Consider the following 22555-nt stretch of genomic DNA (forward strand, 5'->3'; position numbering starts at 1 on the left):
GTTGAGGTCCGGAAGTGGATCCTTAGGCCGACCGGCGAAGAGAGACGGTCGGGAGGCAGACACGCACAGCCGAAGATGAATCTTCACCTGGAAACCCGTGACCCCTCCAGAGGAGCTGTTGAGGCCCGGGTCGCTAGGGCTTAGGTGGCTTCGCCCTGGAAGTCCGAGGTCCCCCAGGAGGAGCCCGTAGGGACCCGGACCGCTGGGACTTAGGAGAGACGCTGGCGTGGAAGGAAGACCCGAAGCGGACCTGGAACTGGACTGGCCAGGAGACAGATGCGAGGAGACGGACCGAGGTCAAGGCCGGCAGCAGAAGTCAGAAGCGTGGAGACGAACCGAGGTCAAGGCAGGCAGCAGAAGTCAGAAGCGTGGAGACGAACCGAGGTCAAGGCAGGTAATCAAGCAAGGAAGACGGGAATAGGAACTGATAGGCAGGATCAGGAACACAGGAACAGCAACTAACACTCCAAGAGCGACCGCGTTGCAAGGCAAAGCAGGAGGGAGTGCTGCAGGTTTAAATCCCCCGCCGGCGCTGACGTCAGGGAGAGGGCGGTTCAGAACTTCCGGGTGCTGGACCTCTAAAAAGCCAGCGCGCGTGCGTTCCCCTGCAGGGGGAGGAGTCATCTTCGGGCCTCGGCGGAATCGCCCTCGTGGAGACGCCGCTGCCATGCGGCCAGGCCGGCCCCGGATCCTGCGGCTCGCGGCACGACAATGGGAACTGCGGAGGAGGTAAGGACCCGGTCACTGCGGAGGAGGTAAGGACCCGGTCGCTACGCTAGCGACAGGGGCTGCAACAGTTTATTATGAGTAAAGGTTATTCTTGGAGTCATTAGTGGACTTAAAAATGTATGCCATTATAGTGTTTTCCTGAAATATGTTTTTGATAAAAAAGATGTTGAAATGGTTGTATACATAATAATACGTCGAGATGGTTTCTTGATGTAAATTTTGAAAATTTAATAAAGAGATAATAAAAAAAAAAAAAAAGAAATAAAGGAACAAACAGACTTACAAACAAAACCCACAAACCTACAAACAGACAAACCAGGTACAAACAGAGGAACAAACCAGAACAAAACTATCAAAAGAAAAACTAAAAAAAAATAGGAACAAAAAGAAAATGGGGAAGGGAGAAGGAACAAACTGCGGCAACCCCTGCCACACCCAGGTGCCTTGCCGAGGAACCTCAGCAAAGAAGTAAAAAGTGGCTTACCTGGGGTGAGGCAGAAGCAGTCGCAGCAAGTTCAAACTCCCTGGGGGGAAAAGAGGTTGATTCTCCCCCTACCCTGGGGAGAAGGAACCAGGGGAAAGTACCCCTGAAGGAAGGCAAAAGAAGGAGCTTTCTCCTCCGAGAGAGAGCGAGCCTGCAGCCTCCAGAAGCCAAACAAAGACCTCCCTTCCCAGGTTCTTTGAGCAGCAGCTGAACCAATGGGGACAGGAGGAGCTTGATTACGCAGCTGAGCAGGGCACCAGGGAAAGGCACACACCTGTCCCAATGATTACGGATGAGGGGGAGCTGGAAGAGAAGCTCAGCTCTTCAGACGAGGAGGAGGCCATGGAGTTGGAGGTCTCTGCAGAGGAAGCTCGGGACACAGACATGGAGACAGAGCAAGTGAAGGATTACTCTGGAGTTTCTGACTGTTTTTTGTTTAAGCCATGCTCAGGTGGTGGTTTTGTGTTTAAGGACTGGGAAGACCATGACCTGCAGCACAGCAGAGGGGAGTTGGGGAGAGTTGTGCTACTGCAGGCCAGGGCGGTGTTTTGCTGGCTGAGGAAGCCAGGCAGAGGTGTTTTCCCCTATGAACTGCGAGTTGGGAACTTATGGAGGAGTTCCAGTTGGAGTAATAAAAAGGACTGTTTGGTGATACAAACTGTGCTTTGTGTTTTTCTTTGCTGAGAGCTGGCATGGACCTGCGGCAGGGGACTTTGGAGCACTCCTGCAAGCCCTCTAAAGGTACCGCTGGCCCACATCGGGGTCGGAGGAGATAATTGCTGCTGAGTTTTCAGAAGGGATCCACCGGGAAAAGAAGCATTGGTGGTCCAGAGCAGCTGTGGATCTTCCTGGGAGTAGAGAACCTTCACAACATGTACAAGATATAAAATGGAGGCATATCTAGTGCATGATGATGCACACACCCCAAGGAGAGCCCACATGTCAGTTTGAAAGTTACCTTCTTATTATTGAGAAACACAGGTCCAAATTACCTAATGATTTCAATAATGATAGAAAAGACAAGACCTAACATTCTTCCTGACTTTTAAATAATCTAACTCAAGATTAAAGTCAAAGGCAAGTGAGTTATACAACAGTGATGCTTGATGACTAAAAGTGGTTTGTGAGTGGTCTCTAAACAAATCTCTGTAGGTGAAAATTGTCTTAAACCCTGTTTGGAAGAAGAATAATGCATTATCAGAACAGATATGTTGGCTGACCTGTGTACAATACTCACAAGGAATGTAAATTTACATACTTTGCAGACCCAGGATATACAAATTTGTCTCATGCATATTCATTGTGGATATTTTGAAACCCCAACAGGCTGTAGGGTCACCATGACAAGTTTGGTAAACTCTGGTTTACAGGATCAGAGAGAGAACTGGCTGTGAAGATGGATCAAATGAACGTCAGGATGTAATCCAGCACACACAGAGTTTGGATAAGATTTATCTTTCAGAGATGCCACCAAGCTTTATACATTTTTAGTGAAGTGTTTGCAATCTCTGGCAGCACTAGATTGGAAGAGATGATATTAATTTAGTTCTAATGTTCAACTTTACGAGGGGTGATATTTTTAGATCACCTGTCAACCAAGTTCTTTTCTTATTTTCTAGGGCTACTGTTCAAGCAAAATTATTTTCAGAAAACAGGATTACATCATTTAAATTCTGATATTTATTAACCAATATGTTACAAGGCAATTACTTTATTTTCTTGAGGCTCCCTGTGGCTTTCCCCATTAGGAATTCCTTGGTGTTCATGTCTGGTCTGATTAGGATGATATAACATTTGGGGAAGAATATACAAACCAGCAACCCAGCACTGGAGGACAAAATTGCAAATATTTCCACAGCCACTGTGTATTTCCCTGTTGTGCTAAGATAAGCAGGAATGAAAGAGATCCAGACAGCAATAAATATAAGCATGCTGAAGGTGATGAACTTAGCCTCATTAAAGCTGTCGGGCAACTTTCTAGCTAAAAACGCTACAATGAAGCTGATAGTAGACAACAAGCCCATGTATCCCATCATGAGGCAGAATGCAACCAATGACCCTTCATTGCATTCAAGGACTATCTTTCCCATTTGGGATTTCATGCTCATGTGGTAAAATGGGGGAGCTACGACCTGCCAAGAAACACAGATGAGGACCTGGACCAGACTGCAGGCTAATACTAGGACATTGGGCAGTCGTGGCCCCACCAATAACTTTAGGTTGCTGGTTGGCTTGGTAGCCTTGAAGGCTATGACCACCATGATGGTTTTGGCCAGCAGGCAAGAGATGCAGATGGCGAATACAATGCCAAATGTCATGTGTCGCACCATGCAGGTCAGAGTTGTGGGATGGCCTATGAACACTAATGAGCACCCAAAGGACAGAATGAGGGCTAATAACAGGAGGTAGCTGAGTTCACGATTGTTTGCTTTCACAACTGGGGTGTGGCGGTTCTGAATGAAAACAACAAGGATAGCAGATGGTAACAGAGTACCAAGCACAGAGATAACAGCCAGAACCATACCCAAGGGTTCTTGATAGGACAGAAATTCGATGGACTTCTTCTGGCATCCATCTTGTCTCTTAGTGGGCCATTGGTCATCAGGGCACTTCATACACTCTGTGGCATCTGCAGGAAGAAGAAATGCCAGATGTGGCTTTGATGAGGGAAATCAGAATGGGAGTATCATTCACCTTTAGAGATTATTTAACTTCTCCCATTTTCTATATATCTATCATCTTGTTGAAATGCAAGATTTTAGAGTCATTGTTTTCTGTATAATTGTTTATGATTGTATTGATGCTGTAGTGTTTTCAATATAAGTTGCTTGTGGAGGCTTTGCTATTTTGAATCCTGCCTTCAGTAGTCATTTCAAAATTGAAAAGAGTTGGTAAATCAAAACATTAAATTAAACCTTGGCAAATAAAAAAGACTTATTTTCCAGCCTGAATATGAGACTTTTTAACATAGCGTTTCATATAAATATCGCTTCAACACACCAGAAAATATATAAAGAGCAGAAAATTGAAACAGTCCAATACTTCTTGAAATGGTAAACCAAGTTCCTTGTTTTATTGTAATTTGTCCATTACATCAGAGTGGCTACTCCCAGAGCTCAAGTAGAATATAAAAGGTTTTCTACCAGGTCCCGCGACACGGACCGTGTTTCACTTAGAGCTGTGTCGGGAGGGACTGAGTACAGTGTATTATTTAAACCACTACAAACAAATAGAATAATTTACATTAGTAAACTAAAGGACTCTACAAAGGCAAACCATATTATTATAGCCGGGACACATATCTTCACTCAGGTCCAGTTTAGTATTAAGGGAGAGTGGGCAAGGCTTACAGAGACGCTCATTTAAAGAACTGTAAAAATGGCGCAAATCAAGCAACCAATCAGGAGATAGCAACAAGAATGACTCCATCCAATCAGGAGACACTAACCCAAGGATACAGTCAGAGGAATTGGAACCATTCAATTTCATTATTCAACCCGTTTGGAGCTAAACAATCCAATTGAAAAATTCATTTCTGTTCCCTTTGTGTGAGAATTTCAGCAAAGTTTCTACCACAAGACGGGGGAACCAAAGTATCAATAACCAGAAATTTTAGATCCATTTCCGAATGTCCAAATGAAGTCCAATGGGAGACCAAAGGGCCATATCTCAATTAGTGTGTATATTAGATCGATGTTCAATAATCCGAGTACGGATCGATCTTATAGTTTTGCCCACATATAGCTTTGGACAAGGACATATAACCATGTAGATGACCCCCCCCCCCCCGTGAAGAACATGTAGTTGAAAATTTGAATTCATATATATGCTGGGTGACAGGATGTTGAAAAGTGTTACCAGAAAGTGCATGGGGGCACACCGAACAGTGTCCACAGGAATTAAAACCGGAAGTAGAGGAGTTAACTAAGGTTGTGTTAGTGAAGTGGGTATGTACCAATTGATCCCTCAGGTTTCGGCCACGTCGGATAGAAAACCTCAGAGGGAAATTCAGAAATTCATTTAATGATAATATATTCCAATGACGTCTAATAATATTAGTAAGGTTGCGTGTGTGAGTAGAAAAAGGGAAAATGCCATTAATATAGCCATCCGAGGAACCGGTTTGCGGTAAGAATAAAAAATTGCTGTTCACAAAACATGGACACTTAAATGCCTTTTTTAACACACTTCGAGGGTAGCTCCTCTCCTGGAACCAGAGAATCATCTGCTTAGCTTGTTTTATGAACTCTGCCGCTGGAGTTGTAACAATTGTCCAGTGGGTATGTTCCTTCTAAGAAGTGAGGGGTGATGGCTATCAAATTTAAGTAGGGTGTTGCGGTCAGTGGGTTTCCTAAAAATTGAAATGGAGATTTGTCCAGAACAAATTGTAATAGAAATGTCCAAAAAAGGTATACTGTCAGAACTAATATTAAAGTTGAATTGCAAATTTTTGTTACATGAATTTAACCAGTCCAAAAAAACATAAAATTGACATCAGTACCCGTCTAAATCAAAAGAACATTGTCAATGTTTCGTTTCCACAGATAAATGAAAGGAAACCACGATGAAGGGTAAATGAAAGACTCCTCAAATTTATTAACGTAAAGGCATGCCAGACTGGGGGCCATGGTGGCCCCCATGGCTGTGCCTTTGATTTGCTTATAAAAAGCTGTGTCAAATTGAAAATAATTCCTTGTCAACGCAATCTGTGTTAATGTAAGTAAAAAGGCTGTAGAAATGCGGACAGGGGCAGCGCGAAGGTTCAAAGTTTCTTCAATCACAATTAGTGCTTCATCCTGAGGAATATTAGAATAAAGAGAGACTATATCTAAGTTAACCAAAAAACAATGGTCAGGGATGGTAGAAAAATCCTGTAATAGGGTGATCAAATGACTTGAATCCCTAATGTATGACCTGCTAAGGGGTATAAAGGGTTGTAAAAATAGATCTACGAACTGTGATAAGGGTTCTAAAACTGAACCTATTCCAGACACAATTGGTCGACCTGGGGGGATCCTGTAATGATTTGTGTTTTTTGGGAAGGACATAAAAGAAAGGAATACAAGGAAAATCGGTTTGTAAAAAATCAGCTTTGCGGGAAGTGATCTGGTGGGAATCAAGTGCTGGTTTTACAATGTCTTTGATTAATGCCTGTAATTCGGCCGTGAGGTCTGTTGTTAAAGACAAATAGAAATCCAAATCCCTAAGCTGACGTTCAACTTCATTAACATAACATTGACGGTCTAAATTCACCACCCCTCCCCCTTTATCCGCTGGTTTAATAATTATAGACATATCATTGGCAAGAGAAGCTATAGCAGTTCTTTCAGCCTTAGACATGTTATAATATGCCACATGGGGGTGAGCGGGTAACTGATCAATGTCTGATAGAATTAATTTTTCAAATGTCTGGAGAATAGGGTCCGGAGGACCAGGGGGATTCCAACGGGATTTCTTCCGTATGACAGAATTTTTCTGAACAGGTGGAGTATCTGCAAAAAAGCATTTAATATGTAATGATCTAAAAAAACGATATAAATGTACATGCACATCAAATAGATCATAATGAACAGTGGGAACAAATGATAAACCCTTTTCCAAAACTGAAAGGTTCTGAAGGAGACAAACGAGAAGATAAATTGTATACAGCACTAAGATGCTGAGTGGTTACTGCTTGACGAGTGGTTACTGTTGACGAGTGTTCCGAGTGCTGCGGGTAGCTGCCGAGTATTAAGCTTTGCCTTGACATCGGGTGCTGCTTGTAGCTCTGATCAATTGTGGTTGAGGTGGAGGAAACGGCTGTATTGGCTTTGGAGGGTCTAATAAAAGCGGTTGATGCTGTTTAGAAATAGCCAAGGAAGAGCCAGAACCAGCAGATTCGGTAGATACTGTCCCTTGATATCTTGAACTCGGTACATCGTCTCCTGAAGAGTCGTCGGAGGAGGAGTTGGCAAAGGTGACCTTCCTGCGTGCAGGGCGAATAGTAGACATCCATGTATAGATGAAACCTTTAGAGTGGTCAGCAGCGTCTCTCTGAAATTTTTTGTACTTCACAGCTTTTAAATCGCTTTTAAACTTTTCCAAATTAGCATTGAAGTCTGCCAACTGCTGATCAAAGGTTTCAAGAGAGGACTGCTGTTTGATCAAGTCAAGCTGTACTGTGAGTTCATCCTTAAGCACTGGAGTAAGATTCTTTGTTGTTTCTATAATCAGGACCATCAAATCAAATGAACATTTGTTCAGAATCTGGTTCCACCTGGTAATAAAGTCCTTATTTTCAGTATTTAAACGCGGTTCCTTTTCTACACACGGTTCCTTTTGTACACGAAGACCACGTGGGATCCTTTTCACTCAGCAATATTCAATCATCCGCTACATAGATGATTTATTATTTTTTTGGACAGCTGAACCAGCAATGTTGCAATTATTTCTGACATGAGTTAACAATTTGGATCCCGATCTTAAATTTACTCTTCAATCTAGTGACTCACAATTAACCTTTCTGGATATATCAATCAGAAAACAGTCAACCACGCTTCACACTACAGTTTACCGTAAAGCAATTGACAGAAACAATCTATTACAATATAATAGTTTCCACCCTCGGGCCTTTAAAAATGGCCTCCCAGTGAGCCAATTTTTCAGAATACATTGCCTGTGCTCATCGGATCGTGAATTTAAAACATAAGCCCAAGTTCTAGCAAAGAGGTTTTTTGATTGTGGGTACCCTCATCCAATAGTTTTCAAAGCCTACAAACAAGCTTATTATTCACTGCGCAATGCATTACTTCAGTATCGGTCAAAAACACCGATTACAGATAACATCTGTGTTCTCCAACACACTGACAAAGCTTATCTGATAGTACAAAGTATTAAAAAACATTGGCATGTTTTGCAGCTTCATCCCTCCTTTTCGGAATTGCCTCTAATTTCATACCAAAGAAGTAAAAATATTAAGGATCACGTGGTACATGCATCATTACCAGGTCTCAGATCATTGTCCTATAATAGGGTACATCATAAATGCGGCACTTGTGACATGTGCAGTTCCACTATAGAAGGTAATGAATGGCAGCATCCCAACACGAAGAAGAAATACAAAAAAAATGCTAACACAACGTGTGAATCTGCACAAGTAATATATTTAATCCAATGCCCTTGCCCATTCCTTTATGTGGGACGGACAAGCAAACAAATTAAAATCCGTCTACGCAAACATAGAAGCCGTGTCAACACAGGCAACACTGAGGCTCCCATTGTCAAACATTGTCTCCAGTTTTCCCATACATTCGATCAACTCTAATGGATTATACTGGAGCAAGTTGTTGCAAGTGAATGAGGTGGAGACATTGGCTGCCATCTCAACTATCACGAACAATGGTGGATTTTTACTCTTGCGTCCGAAGCCCCAGCTGGCCTCAATGACAGCGTCGAATGGTCATCATTACTCTAGGTTCCTATTGGTACACGTAGCTACCCTCTGTGTTTCCATTGCTCTGCTGTGAATCTAATGATCTTTAAAATAGTCCAGTTTGAATAATGGCGGATCCTGCTTCTAGTAAAGCTGAGATCGTGCAATAGCGGAACACAACGGGACAGACTTTGCAAACGTATGATCTAGGAGTTTGTGATTTTTTACTGATACCCAACTATCATATGAGTTAAGTATAACTTTTGTTTGATTTATATTGTAGACACCGCAAAAATATCTTACCCCTGAAGAAGCCTACGAAACACGTACCGTGTTGGGTCAGGCCAGTGTTGTTAAAAGCTGTCACAACCACGCTACATAAACGATAAGTGTCTTGTCTCTGACATAAAATTAAAATACGAAAAAGAAAAAAATGTAAACTATGGAATGTGGATACCAATGATTAAAATAAAGGTTGATCCAGTCGGACAGTCAACAAACAGACTGGTGAATAGCACTTGTGCAAGCGATGCATATTCAATTGTGAGGACTCTCAAAAAATTGAGAAGCTCAACTGTTATATGAGGTACCACATTCTTCCTTTAAAAAAATATACACCAAAAAAATATTCATCAGCTTGTATACATGATGTGTAATGAAATATAGTTAACTAATACATCATGGGCTAGATTTTAAAAGCCCTGCGCGCGTAAATCCTCCTAGATTTACGCGCGCAGGGAACTCGCGTGCCGGCGCACCTATTTTGCATAGGCCGCCAGCGCGCGCAAAGCCCCGGGTCACGCGTAAGTCCCGGGGCTTCGTAACAGGGGCGAGAGGGGGTGTGTCCAGGGGGCGTGTATGGGGGCGGGTCTGGGCGGGTCTGGGGACGTGGCAACGGTTCGGGGGTGGGCTGGGAGGGCGGTCCCGAGTCCCCCGGCAATGCTGCTTGTGCCGTGGATGCGAGGCAGCGCGCACAATTTACGCCTGCTTCAAGCAGGCGTAACTTCCCAACAAAGGTGGGGGGGGGTGGTTTAGGTAGGGCCGGGGGTTGGGTTAGGTAGGGGAAGGGAGGGGAAGATGGGGGAACGCGGAGGGAAAGTTCCCTCCGAGGCCGCTCCGATTTCGGAGCGGTCTCGGAGGGAACGGAGGCAGGCTGAGTGGCTCGGAGCGCGCAGGCTGCCGATTTTGCGCAGACTTGCGTGTGCCAACCCCAGATTTTATAAGATACGCGTGGCTACGCACGTACCTTATAAAATCCGGTGTACTTTTTAAAGATCTACCTCCATATGTTTTACAGTTTCTAGTTATAGTCAATATTCAAACAATGTCAGAGCATGTAATTCAGTTCGAGTTATACGTTTTTGCAAATTAATGGCTTCTGTCCAAGAAGGACTCTCAGTTACAACACCATCATGAGAAAAGAACGGGGTGTCTGTAAGCACTGCTCGAAAGGCCTCTTCCGAGTAGCTAAACGTCAGGTCGTCGGCAGCAGTGCCCATTTAGTACTCCAAAACTAAGGAGAAATCCAACACAAAAGTAGGAGGGAATCTGCTCTCCAATTGATATCAACACACCAGAAAATATATAAAGAGCAGAAAATTGAAACAGTCCAATACTTCATGAAATGGTAAACAAACTTCCTTGTTTTATTGTAATTTGTCCATTACTTCAGAGTGGCTACTCCCAGAGCTCAAGTAGAATATAAAAGGTTTTCTACCAGGTCCCCCGACACGGACCGTGTTTCGCTTAGAGCTGCGTCGGGAGGGACTGAGTACAGTGTATTATTTCAACCACTACAAACAAACAGAATAATTTACATTAGTAAACTAAAGGACTCTACAAAGGCAAACCATATTATTATAGCAGGGAATTATTCTGCTTGCAATATTTCTTCCTTCACCAGTCTCATGAAAGGCAGAATACTTTCAAGGTTGTGTTATCTTCTGTTCAACCATTTAAAAAAACTGTTATAGTTACCTGCTGACACCCATTGAAAATTCAACAGGTAATAATTAGATTGAACCCAGCACATATTTGCAAGTCTGCTGACGTACTCTCTCATGTACCATTCCTGGCCCCTTTACTCTATTGGTCAATGTCACTGTGTTTCCTAGGGATGTGCTGTTTTGCATCGTATGTGCGTCAGATGATGGACATTGCTCCGTGGTGTCTACCAGTGTATCCATGCACACCAGTCAGCCCCCCTCCAACAGACAGATAACCCCATGCATATGTTAGATATCGATTGTTAGCTTCCAGGTCATCATAGGTCTCTTCTTGAAGATGTCACACCATGAATTACATAAGATCTACAAACCACTGAGGGACTTCAACTCAGGAAAACATCACAGGGGATATAAGTATGTTTTAATGCTTTCAAATTACAGAAAGATAGTGTAAACCTTATTCTTCAGGCAAGCTTTTGGTGATGAAGAGGGATTAATTTCCAGTTAGTAATTAAGGAATAACACCTTCCTTCAGTCTTCCATTTAACATCAGGGTTTTTATACATGAAGTCTTTTGATAATGTTGTCTATGCTTCTACTAAGTTGGTGCTTCAACTAAGTTTGAGTAAGGCCAAAGTTTGTATGTGATACAAACCTTTGACTTATTGATATCAATTGGAAGATATATTTGTTTTTATTATGTATGTTTCTTGTACCCGGCCATAAATGTTGGTTTGCAAATGTAATTTTTTTTTCAAATAAATAAAACAGAAGGCAATTCTTCACTAGGAAATCTACTTTTTAAGATTTTAATATATATGCCGGAACATGTTTGTCTATAAACATTTGCTCAGAACTAACTGCGTACCCTGTAATGCTTTTGTCCATTAAACTGACCTAGACAGAACCATTGTATCCTCTAATACCAATCTTCCATCCTTCTAAATATGCTCACTACTGAGTGGCCTTCATAGCACTCACCGGTTTGGTTACTAAACTCGTCTTTGGAGCAGGGGATGCAGTCAAAGCAGCAGCCAGGTTGCCCTTCCACAATGGCCTTCCTGAACCCAGGACCACAGCTCTCACTACAGACAGAGACAGGAACCTTAACAGAGAGAAATGAGGAGGGATACACAGCAAATATGTCTATTAATAATGTACCAAGAGGCTCTTTATTTCAGATAAGAGTGGTGTATAAGGTAAGACACACACTAGAAAGGGTGAAAATAAAAAGACTGGAAAAGAGATCTGAGGGGATGGAAGCAGCAGAGAAAAGGACGACTAAAATGATAAACTCTACAAAGAGGGGCTTAAGACAGGCAAAATGAATAAGCTGGAGGAAAGAGGGCTTATGCTAGAAACATGAAATATTTGTCAGGCTTCAATAGTACAGGATGGTGAAATGTTGCATAGAAAAAGAGCTTCAAGATTAATCTCCCTCCTTTGTGTGTGGCAACCCTCCCGCTTTCATTGGCTGAGTATTGCAATCTGATGTTTTAGGATGTTTATACTCGGGTACCATAGAATGTTTCACCCAAGGGGGGGGGGCAGTAAAGAGGAACACCCTCCTTCCAGTTGGGGCACCTAAGCAGGACTAAAAGGGATTAAAACCCACCCGAACATCCCTCAGGGGTAGAGGGGGAAGGCAGAGGTTTAATAAGAAGTAATCATAAGATAACACAAGTATTGTAGGGTAGATTTTCAAAGACGAGCGCGTGTATCTTATCTGCGTGTGGTTCCCGGCACATGGATGCGGCGATTTTATAATATGCACGCACATGTGCAGGCGGGATCTGACTCACATGTCCAAGGAGGGATTTTAGTTATAAACACATGGTGACAAGATCAGGCCTACACCTTTCCTAACCCCCTACCTTACCTTCCTCTCTTTTCCCCTCACCTCCTCAATCTCTAAACCCACCCTAACTAACCTCTTTTTATTTGTGAACTTACCTGCTCTTTCAAGCAGCAGTAAGTTCCGCATGCCAGACGGAGTGTGCTTCTCCGGACAGGGCCTCATGGCCCCGGTCCCAGGTGGTCTCCGCCCCACCCCTATCACAAAGCCCGACACGTCTCTGCGTATTGGGAGATACACTCGTGGCTGGACTGTTGCGAAAATGCACTCTGTGCGCCCACACGGCCCGGCCACGGAAGAACCTCCCGGTATTTGCGTGCACTGGGTTATTAAAATTTGGCCTTTTCTGAATAACATTTAAAATTGAATGTGTTAGAGTCAATTATTAATTAATTTATCATATAAATCATGTGTTTTAAACAAGTACTTCTGTTTTACCTTTTTTCAGCAAACGATAATTTTTTCTAATCATATTCAATGCCTACATTACAATAAATTCTATCACTTTCTCCTTTTTTTCCTAGATCCTACTATTCCAAGAACATAGAGCAAAGAAATCCGGAGTTATTCTAAAAAGTAACACAGTCAGATAAGTATTTGTCTGTCCAATTGTAACTATTGATTCTTTTAGGTAAGTTTCATAAATGAAACCATAAAAATTGATTCTATGTATCTTTCTTTCATTTTATGCTTCCCTAGATCACGTGTGAGAATGTACTCCTCCTTCAGAAGTGTTGCGTTCAGAGGACCACAGGCCCATCCCGCAGCCCTCCACCCTTATCTGATAGCTGGGCCCGGCTGCATGGCCTCCCGACACCACATCTCCCTGCTGTCCCCGCAGTCCCTGCACAGCGTCCTCTTCTGAGTGTGGCAGAAAGCCAAGCCGCACCACTCCAGCTGGCCTCTCTTTGCTGCAGCACGACACCGCTGGAACATTGGGCCCTGGATCGCCTTTAAGGGAACCCTCCTCTCCTGCCTCCCTAGGCACACGCGTGGCCGATTCCCCCACATTTAAATGGCAGTGGTGGGAATGGGCAGGAGGCGCACTCTGATGGCATCACAGGCTGGACCATATATAAGTTTGCTTCAGACACTCCTTCAGTGCTTGGCAATAGGTTGACTCCTCCTGGAGAAGTTCTTTGCCAGCGTTCCTGAATCCTGATCCTGCTCCTGTCTCTGCTGTTGTTCCTGTGCCTGTGACTCCATCCTTGTTCCTGCAGTCTGGTTTGTCTCTTGATCTCCTCTTCTGTGGACATTCTTCCTTCTGTCTATCTTCAGCATCTCCTCCTGTTCCTGTGGCCCCCTCGCCTTCCTCCTCTTCATCATCTCCCTCAGTTTGATCTTCTGGCTTTGACTTTGGACTGGACCCCAACAATACTTGACCTCCACCTGCCACTGACCGCAGCCTGTACCTCATCTTCAATTGAACTCTGCCTGACCCCGACCTATGCCTTGTCCAGTCTCCGCTGCCTATCACCAGTCCTGAATGTGGCTTGACCTGACTGCAAGGCCTGCTGTGCTAGCCTGCCTCATCTACCAAGCTTTGCATCTTCATCTCCCCAATGCCCGTGCCTAAGTCCAGGCTGCCTCAGCTACCAAGGGCTCAACCTAAGGGGAATGAGGTGAAGCTCCAGTTGGTCTTCTGCTCTGACCAGGTCCACCTGCCATGGTGGGGACCTGCAAGTCTCCTCTCTGCAGGTTGTGCCAACCCCGCCTCAGCCTAAGTGTCACCTTCCACAACAAGAAGCCTTCCTTGGTGAATATATTTTCTCATTAGGTATTTTCTTTTTCTGTTCATTCTGATGTGTTCTCTTTCTTGTCTCTAATAAACAGGCCTGTCTTTTTTTTTAGGCTGGTATGTAAACACATAACTTTATTTTTCCTTTTTGGACTCCCATCTCAGCCAATCAATGTTTACTTCTGGGTTAAGCTCACCCCTTTCTTCTCCCTGGTCCCAGTCCTTTGTTGACATTCATCTTATCCCTGGCCACACTCTTCCCCTTTTGCTCCCTTATTCACCCTATGTCTGGCATTTGTGGATGACACAGATTGGAACCAGTTATACATTTTTCAAGTTGGCAGAGAGTGCTTGTAGATAGTAAATAATGTGCCTTCAAATGGCAGCTGTTGAGGAGGGACCAGAATTGACATCTTGACTGTGCATGCACAGTAAAAACAAAACAAAGTGCATTTCAATCATAACGCTGTGAACCATGCTGCAGGCAGCCATCTTGGAATTACATCACAGGCTATGACATCATCCCTGCACATGCTCAGACGTTTTTGTTTAGTAGGTGAGAGCACGGAGGACAGCCATGATGGAAGGAATGAGCATGCTCATTGAGTCTATATCAATAATCAATTTCCTTCTGTTTTCTGTCATTAAAATAATAAAAAAGAAAATCCTTTTTTTTTCTTTTTGCCACAAGCCATACATTTTTATGCCAGTGTTTTCTTTTTGTTTTTACTAATTTCCTCTCCTTCCTTTGAACTCAGACTGCTTGAGAAAAGAGAAGAAACCATTTAAAAAAAAATAAAACATCTCATCTAAGGTTATAATTTCATCTCAGCAGAAAATTTCTGTAGCAGAGAGAAAAGCGACTACTCCCACCCACCCCTCACCTGCCCCTCACCCTGCCTCCCCCTGTACTACCTGCAGTTAGCACAGAACAGAGAGAAAGGAAAATGCATTTCATCACTCTCCCTTATTTATTTTTAAAATGTTTAAAATCTATAATTCTATAAATAAGTAGATTCCAGACCATACTATTATTTTGTGAGAAGCAAGTCAGAAAAGAGCCTGTTTTATTTGTAAAAAGCAAAGAGGCTGTTTTTATCAGTAAGTTCTAAATTAATTTAATTTTTTATCTTAGACATTCCAGAATCCCCTCCTCCTTGCAACCTTTCTCCGTCTTCCACTAGAGCACCATTGCTTTTATTCAGGGTCAGAGTATTGTTTTGATGGCTGGAGCACAGCACACTGTGCACAAGGATATACAGAAAAGATGTTTTTTTTAAAAGCAGCACTGATTTTCAAAGTTAGTGAAACATTTTATTAGCTGTCAAAAAAGGAAAAGAAAATCAGAGACCGTACACAGGGACCTCCACAGGCAGCCATCATGGAATGTATGAGGAATCTTAGGAAAACAAGATGCATCCTGAGTAGTTACCCGGAAGCCCACCACATGGCCCCCCTGCTTTTTGCCATCCAGTGGCCAGAAGTAGTACTGCACCCCCAGCCACACACCACCACTCCTTCCTTTTTATTTATTGCTTATTTTGTTTTATTTTTGGTTTAAATATGAACATGGGCAAACTTGTGAAAATAAGGGAGGGGGGGAATATGTGACATTACAGCACATTTTAGCCAATTTTTTGAAAAGTAGAGATGTACAAGAAGTTGTTAAAACTCTTTATTATAATCCTGGGGCTGTAGGAAGTTTGGGGGTTGTGACAGGACTTTATCAGACCATTAGGAAGTGCTGTAAAGGCGTGAATAGAAAGCAAGTCAAGAATGGCTCAGGGAACAAGACATTTACACTTTACACAAACCAGCCAGAGTGCATTTTAAATGAAACAAAACAATCATCTTAGTCATAGACAAGCAATGGCAGGTGGATTTAGTGGATATATAATCTTTAGGCATTCACAATGATGGCTCCAAATATATATTACTGGTCATAGAATTCCTGTTGAATTACACGAGGGTTATGAGTCTAAAATAAAAGACTGGGCGTGAAGTGACAAATTAATTTAAAAAGATATTTAGCCTCTGACGTATACCGCAAAACATACAGACTGACAGGGGCAAAGAGTTTTTAAACAGCTTGCTGAAAAATGTGTTAAAAATCTAAAGGGTGTATCTTTTTTTTTTTATTTATAGTTTATTGAAATTTCTTCATCATTTTACAATGCAAAAAGAAAAAAGAAAATATTGATTCACATCATCAAGAACATAACCATAAATACATTACCTCCAAATATCATGCGAAAACAATATCCAGCCCACTTAACGGGGAGTTACAAAAAAGAAAATTAAAAGGAAAATTTTCATATCTAACATGAAATTCTAGGAGAAAGCCTATTATACTACCAGTTATTCCCACCTTTTAGGAGGGTGGGCTACCATGCTTAACCACCTTTATCTAAAAGAAAGGATTCCAAGTGAGGTGGTTCCAAAAACACAAACTTATTTTTTTGAAAAATAATTAAGCACTTACATGGGAATTTAAGATGAAAAGATGCCCCAAGGAATATCACTCTCTGTCTCAAATTCAAAAACTGTTTCCACCTCAGTTGGGTATCTTTGGAAACGTCCGGAAATACTTGGATTTTCTGACCATAAAACATAGTTTCTTTATTTCTAAAATAATTTTGGAGAACCAGATTTTTCTCGCTCTCCAAACTAAACATTACTAACAAAGTAGCTCTTGTTTGAATATCATCATTTGATGATTCAAGAAAGCTGTCAAATTAGGGCTAATAGGTACCAAAGTATCGATCCCTCCTTCAGGGTTCAATACATCTCTTTTTTTACAGGTAGATAATACATTTTTGACACCACCAACTCCTTTGTTATTCCCAAAATTTCTTTTACATATTTATTAAAAAGTTCTTGAGCAGATATCAACCTAATACAAGGAAAGTTCAAGAACCTTAGGTTTTTCTTTTTCAATATATTTTCAAAACTCTCCAGTTTTTTGAAAATTATTAAGGAGTCTTTCATAAACACGGTACTTGCAACTTGTAATGTAGCCATTTGAGAGTTACTTGAATCACTCAAAGTTTCCAAATGTACAATTCTTTCATTATGGTCCTCCAAGGTTTTCCTAGTTTCCACTGCCAGGTTGGTGGATTGAGCCATGAAAGAGAAAGCATTATTTCCATTTTGGTGACTACCCTCCATACATCTACCAGGGTGATGTTATCGGGAGGGATTGCTTCATCATTTATTTGAAGCAAATTACCTTCCAGCATACTTCCCCTCACAGTAATTACAGAAGTCCCCTCCTGCCTTCCTGGTATCTGCCCTCTGGATTCTGGCGATGTTAGTTCCGTATTTAGGGTATCAGAAATTTTACTGATTCCCTCTTTACCAGAAGATATATTGGGGGACTGGTCTGTGGCGGGACTAACGGATGCCCCTGAGGAGAAAGAGATATCTGGGATGACTTCTCTAATGGACTGACTTACCCTCCTTATGAGGTGCTGGTCCATTGGTCTAATAATATCTCCTCGAGATCGCCATCGCCATCGCGGAAAGATTAAATGATTTCTTTGCTTCGGTGTTTACTGAAGAGGATGTTGGGGAGGTACCCGTAATGGAGAAGGTTTTCATGGGTAATGATTCAGATGGACTGAATCAAATCACGGTGAACCTAGAAGATGTGGTAGGCCTGATTGACAAACTGAAGAGTAGTAAATCAACTGGACCGGATGGTATACACCCCAGAGTTCTGAAGGAACTAAAAAATGAAATTTCAGACCTATTAGTAAAAATTTGTAACTTATCATTAAAATCATCCATTGTACCTGAAGACTAGAGGATAGCAAATGTAACCCCAATATTTAAAAAGGGCTCCAGGGGCGATCCGGGAAACTACAGACCAGTTAGCCTGACTTCAGTGCCAGGAAAAATAGTGGAAAGTGTTCTAAACATCAAAATCACAGAACATATAGAAAGACATGGTTTAATGGAACAAAGTCAGCATGGCTTTACCCAGGGCAAGTCTTGCCTCACAAATCTGCTTCACTTTTTTGAAGGAGTTAATAAACATGTGGATAAAGGTGAACCGGTAGATATAGTATACTTGGATTTTCAGAAGGCGTTTGACAAAGTTCCTCATGAGAGGCTTCTAGGAAAAGTAAAAAGTCATGGGATAGGTGGTGATGTCCTTTCGTGGATTGCAAACTGGCTAAAAGACAGGAAACAGAGAGTAGGATTAAATGGGCAATTTTCTCAGTGGAAGGGAGTGGACAGTGGAGTGCCTCAGCGATCTGTATTGGGACCCTTACTGTTCAATATATTTATAAATGATCTGGAAAGAAATACGACGAGTGAGATAATCAAATTTGCAGATGACACAAAATTGTTCAGAGTAGTTAAATCACAAGCAGATTGTGATAAATTGCAGGAAGACCTTGTGAGACTGGAAAATTGGGCATCCAAATGGCAGATGAAATTTAATGTGGATAAGTGCAAGCTGATGCATATAGGGAAAAATAACCCAAGCTATAATTACACGATGTTGGGTTCCATATTAGGTGCTACAAACCAAGAAAGAGATCTAGGTGTCATAGTGGATAACACATTGAAATCGTCGGATCAGTGTGCTGCGGCAGTCAAAAAAGCAAACAGAATGTTGGGAATTATTAGAAAAGGAATGATGAATAAAACGGAAAATGTCATAATGCCTCTGTATCGCTCCATGGTGAGACCGCACCTTGAATAATGTGTACAATTCTGGTCGCCACATCTCAAAAAAGATATAATTGCGATGGAGAAGGTACAGAGAAGGGCTACCAAAATGATAAGGGGAATGGAACAACTCCACTATGAGGAAAGACTAAAGAGGTTAGGACTTTTCAGCTTGGAGAAGAGACGACTGAGGGGGGGATATGATAGAGGTGTTTAAAATCATGAGAGGTCTAGAACGGGTAGATGTGAATCGGTTATTTACTCTTTCGGATAGTAGAAAGACTAGGGGGCACTCCATGAAGTTAGCATGGGGCACATTTAAAACTAATCGGAGAAAGTTCTTTTTTACTCAACGCACAATTAAACTCTGGAATTTGTTGCCAGAGAATGTGGTTCGTGCAGTTAGTATAGCTGTGTTTAAAAAAGGATTGGATAAGTTCTTGAAGGAGAAGTCCATTACCTGCTATTAAGTTCACTTAGAGAATAGCCACTGCCATTAGCAATGGTTACATGGAATAGACTTAGTTTTTGGGTACTTGCCAGGTTCTTATGGCCTGGATTGGCCACTGTTGGAAACAGGATTCTGGGCTTGATGGACCCTAGGTCTGACCCAGTATGGCATTTTCTTATGTTCTTATGTTCTTATCCTGGCCTTCCGCTTCTTTCCCATCCACAATTTTCATCCTCCAATAAGCAAAACGATTAGCACTCAATTAATGGAAAAAGGAAAGTTTCTCCCAGGGGCGCGCCCCTTTGGCACGCGGCTTCGGCGCGCTGGCGGCTGTGCGCCACTATCCTCAGGTTTAAATAGAGGCAGCGGGCCTTGATGACGTCAGATAGGCGGGGTCTGGTCGGCGCTTCTCCGTCCGGCATCCCTCTCTGCCGTGCGGCTCCAAAACACGCTGCAGCTCTCTCAGCGCGTCTCTCCTCCAAGGTAACTCCCCTTTTTTCCAAGGTAACCCCCCAGGGTGTATCATTTTGTGACCAACAGCAATGTTAATGCCTCTGCGATGGAGAGGTTTAGCAGAACTTTAAAGACTAAAATGTGGAAATACTTTAGCACACAATACTTTTTGCTATAGGGATGTACTGGAAACATTTGTGAGCGACTATAACCATAGTTACCACTAGGGATGTGAATCGTTTTTGAACGATTAAAATTATCGTCAGATAATTTTAAAATCGTCCTAAATCGTTAGAGTGCACGATACAATAAAAATGCCCCCGATTTATCATCATAAATCGTCCTAAATCGTTAAATAGGGCACGGAATTATTTGGGGGAGGGCGGGCAAACCGGTACACCAAAGCAACCCCTAAACCCACCCCGACCCTTTAAAACCAATTCCTTACCCTCCCCCACCCTCCCGAACCCCCCCAAAATGTTAAATTACCTGGTGGTCCAGTGGGGGGGGGGGGTGTCCCGGCGCGATCAACCGCTCTCAGGCCATTGGCGCCATTTTGGCTGCCACTAATTAAAATGGCACCGATGGCCCGATAAAAAAAAACCCCCACCCGAACCATTAAATTGACCCCCCCTTAGCCTTCTCCACCCTCCCGACCCTTTTTTTTTAGGGAGGCCCACGCCGCTAAAAAAAACCCCACCTGACCCTTTAAATCGACCCCACCCTCCCGACCCCCCCAAAACCTTTTAAAATTACCTGGTGGTCCGGGGGGCCTCGGGGAGAGATTTCCCATTCCCAGGCATCAGCTGTGCTAAAAAAAAATGGCGCCGATGCCCCTTTGCCCTTACCATGTGAGAGGGTATCCGTGCCATTGGCCGGCCCCTGTCACATGGTAGGAGCACTGGATGGCCGGCGCCATCTTTAAAGATGGCGCCGGCCATATTTTAAACACATTTTTCTTTAAAGATGGCGCCGGCCATCCAGTGCTCCTACCATGTGACGGGGGCCGGCCAATGGCACGGATACCCTGTCACATGGCAAGGGCAAAGGGGCATCGGCGCCATTTATGTTTAGCACAGCTGATGCCTGGGAACGGGAAATCTCTCCCCGAGGCCTCCCTGGACCACCAGGTAATTTTAAAAGGATTTGGGGGGGGGGGGTCGGGAGGGTGGGATCAATTTAAAGGGTCAGGTGGGGGTTTTTTTTAGCGGCGCGGGCCTCCCTAAAAAAAAAATTAGTGATGTGAATTGGAATCGGAAATTCCCCCCCCCCCACCCCCAGCCGAATCTGATCGTTAAGACGATCTGGCACACGATTCACATCTCTAGTTAGCACAGAAGTATGTGGGGCAGGCCAGTTGATATGATGCCTTTGAACTCTCTATCGGACCTGGAAAACCTTCTTTGGAGCCAAACTGAAGGCTGAACCCAATAATAACCATTTTAAAAAGGGAGCCCATGTAAGACTGTCCAAAATGTAAGCACATTTTGAAAAGGGGTATGAGCAAAAATGAGCCGATGAGATATTTATAATAATGGATGTTTAGAACAGGTGTCAGCTCATGGTGTACAAGATTCAATATTATGACAGAGAAAGCATGCAAGGATCCTTTTACCCAGAAAAAAGTATTTAAAGTCAGTCACGATCAAGAAAGGATGTACTGCATCAATAAGATTTTGGAAGCAAAAGGAAGGGGTATGAACAAGCGGTGCTTAGTGAAATGGCAGGGGTGGCCCAATAAAATCAACCGTTTAGTCAAAGCCTCAGAGATGAAAGACATTTAAAGGTTCATGATGAAAAAATGAATGAAGCAGGTGTTTACATTACTTTGCTTAACAAAGCCTCTGCGAAAGTTTTTCTGGATAATACCAGCTCTCATTTTATGATACAACTGGCTAGACCTCTGGATCTGCAGGGACCATGGGAAGTAGGGCTTGTGGAAATACAATATCCATAACACACGTGGCATAACATTAAACAAAACATACTTTGTCTTTCTTAACAGAAACCATGAGCAGAAACGTATGTTACGGCATCCCTGTCAAGGGTCACAGGGATGAGTTTATCAGCCTCAATTATGATAAGCCTCAATACATTCCGTAAACAAACAAAACTGTAGTACCATCACCTTTGAAATAAAGATGGATCAGAATATGCATGTCTCATTTCATTATGGAAAGGTGATCCTTAAACTTCATCTGCGACCCCAGAAAGCTAAGGTTTTTTAACATGGTTGCCTTTAAAGACTACATAGAAATGACAGCAGAAGAAGACCAAATGGCCCATCCAGTCTGCCCAGCAAGCTTTCACGCTTATTTTTCTCATACTCATCTGTTACTCTTGGTCCTTTTTCATAACTTTTTTAGTTCTAATTTCCTTCCCCCATGCCATTGATGCAGAGAGCAGTGCTGGAGCTGCATCAAAGAAAAGTAAAGTATCCAGCTTAATTGGTTAGGGGTAGTAACTGCAGCAATAAGCAAGCTACTTCCACTCTTATTTGTTTACCCAGCCTGTGCAATTCAGTCCTTGTTGATTGTTGTCTGAGTACAAATCCTCTTTTCTTCATTCCCCCCTGCCGTTGAAGCAGTGAGCTGCACTGGATATGTATTCCAAGTGAAGTATCAGGCTTAATTGATTCGGGGCAGTAAGCACCGCAATAAGCAAGTTACTCCCACGCTTCTTTGTTTACCCAGACTATGCAAGTCAGTCCTTGTTGGTTGTTGTCAATGTAAATCCTAGAGAGACTAGAGAGACCCTGAGGACTACAGAAAGTACCATGCTGCACAGGCAGAATGTGGGCTTCAGGGG

General features: G+C 42.8%; 1 protein-coding gene across 1 annotated transcript in view; it reads right to left on the bottom strand.

Moving 5' to 3' along the window:
* Positions 1–2919: 2919 nt before the first annotated feature.
* The window catches only part of LOC115081124 (extracellular calcium-sensing receptor-like), a 58647-nt gene continuing 39011 nt past the window's right edge, over positions 2920–22555 (bottom strand). The window contains exons 4-5 of the mRNA XM_029585634.1: positions 11552–11675; positions 2920–3842 (exon numbers count right to left, since the gene is read on the bottom strand). Coding sequence (XP_029441494.1) covers positions 2920–3842; positions 11552–11675 — 1047 coding nt within the window. The remainder of the gene's footprint in view (positions 3843–11551; positions 11676–22555) is intronic.

The sequence above is a fragment of the Rhinatrema bivittatum genome, chromosome 19 (assembly GCF_901001135.1).
Source record: "Rhinatrema bivittatum chromosome 19, aRhiBiv1.1, whole genome shotgun sequence".
Lineage (NCBI taxonomy): Eukaryota > Metazoa > Chordata > Amphibia > Gymnophiona > Rhinatrematidae > Rhinatrema > Rhinatrema bivittatum.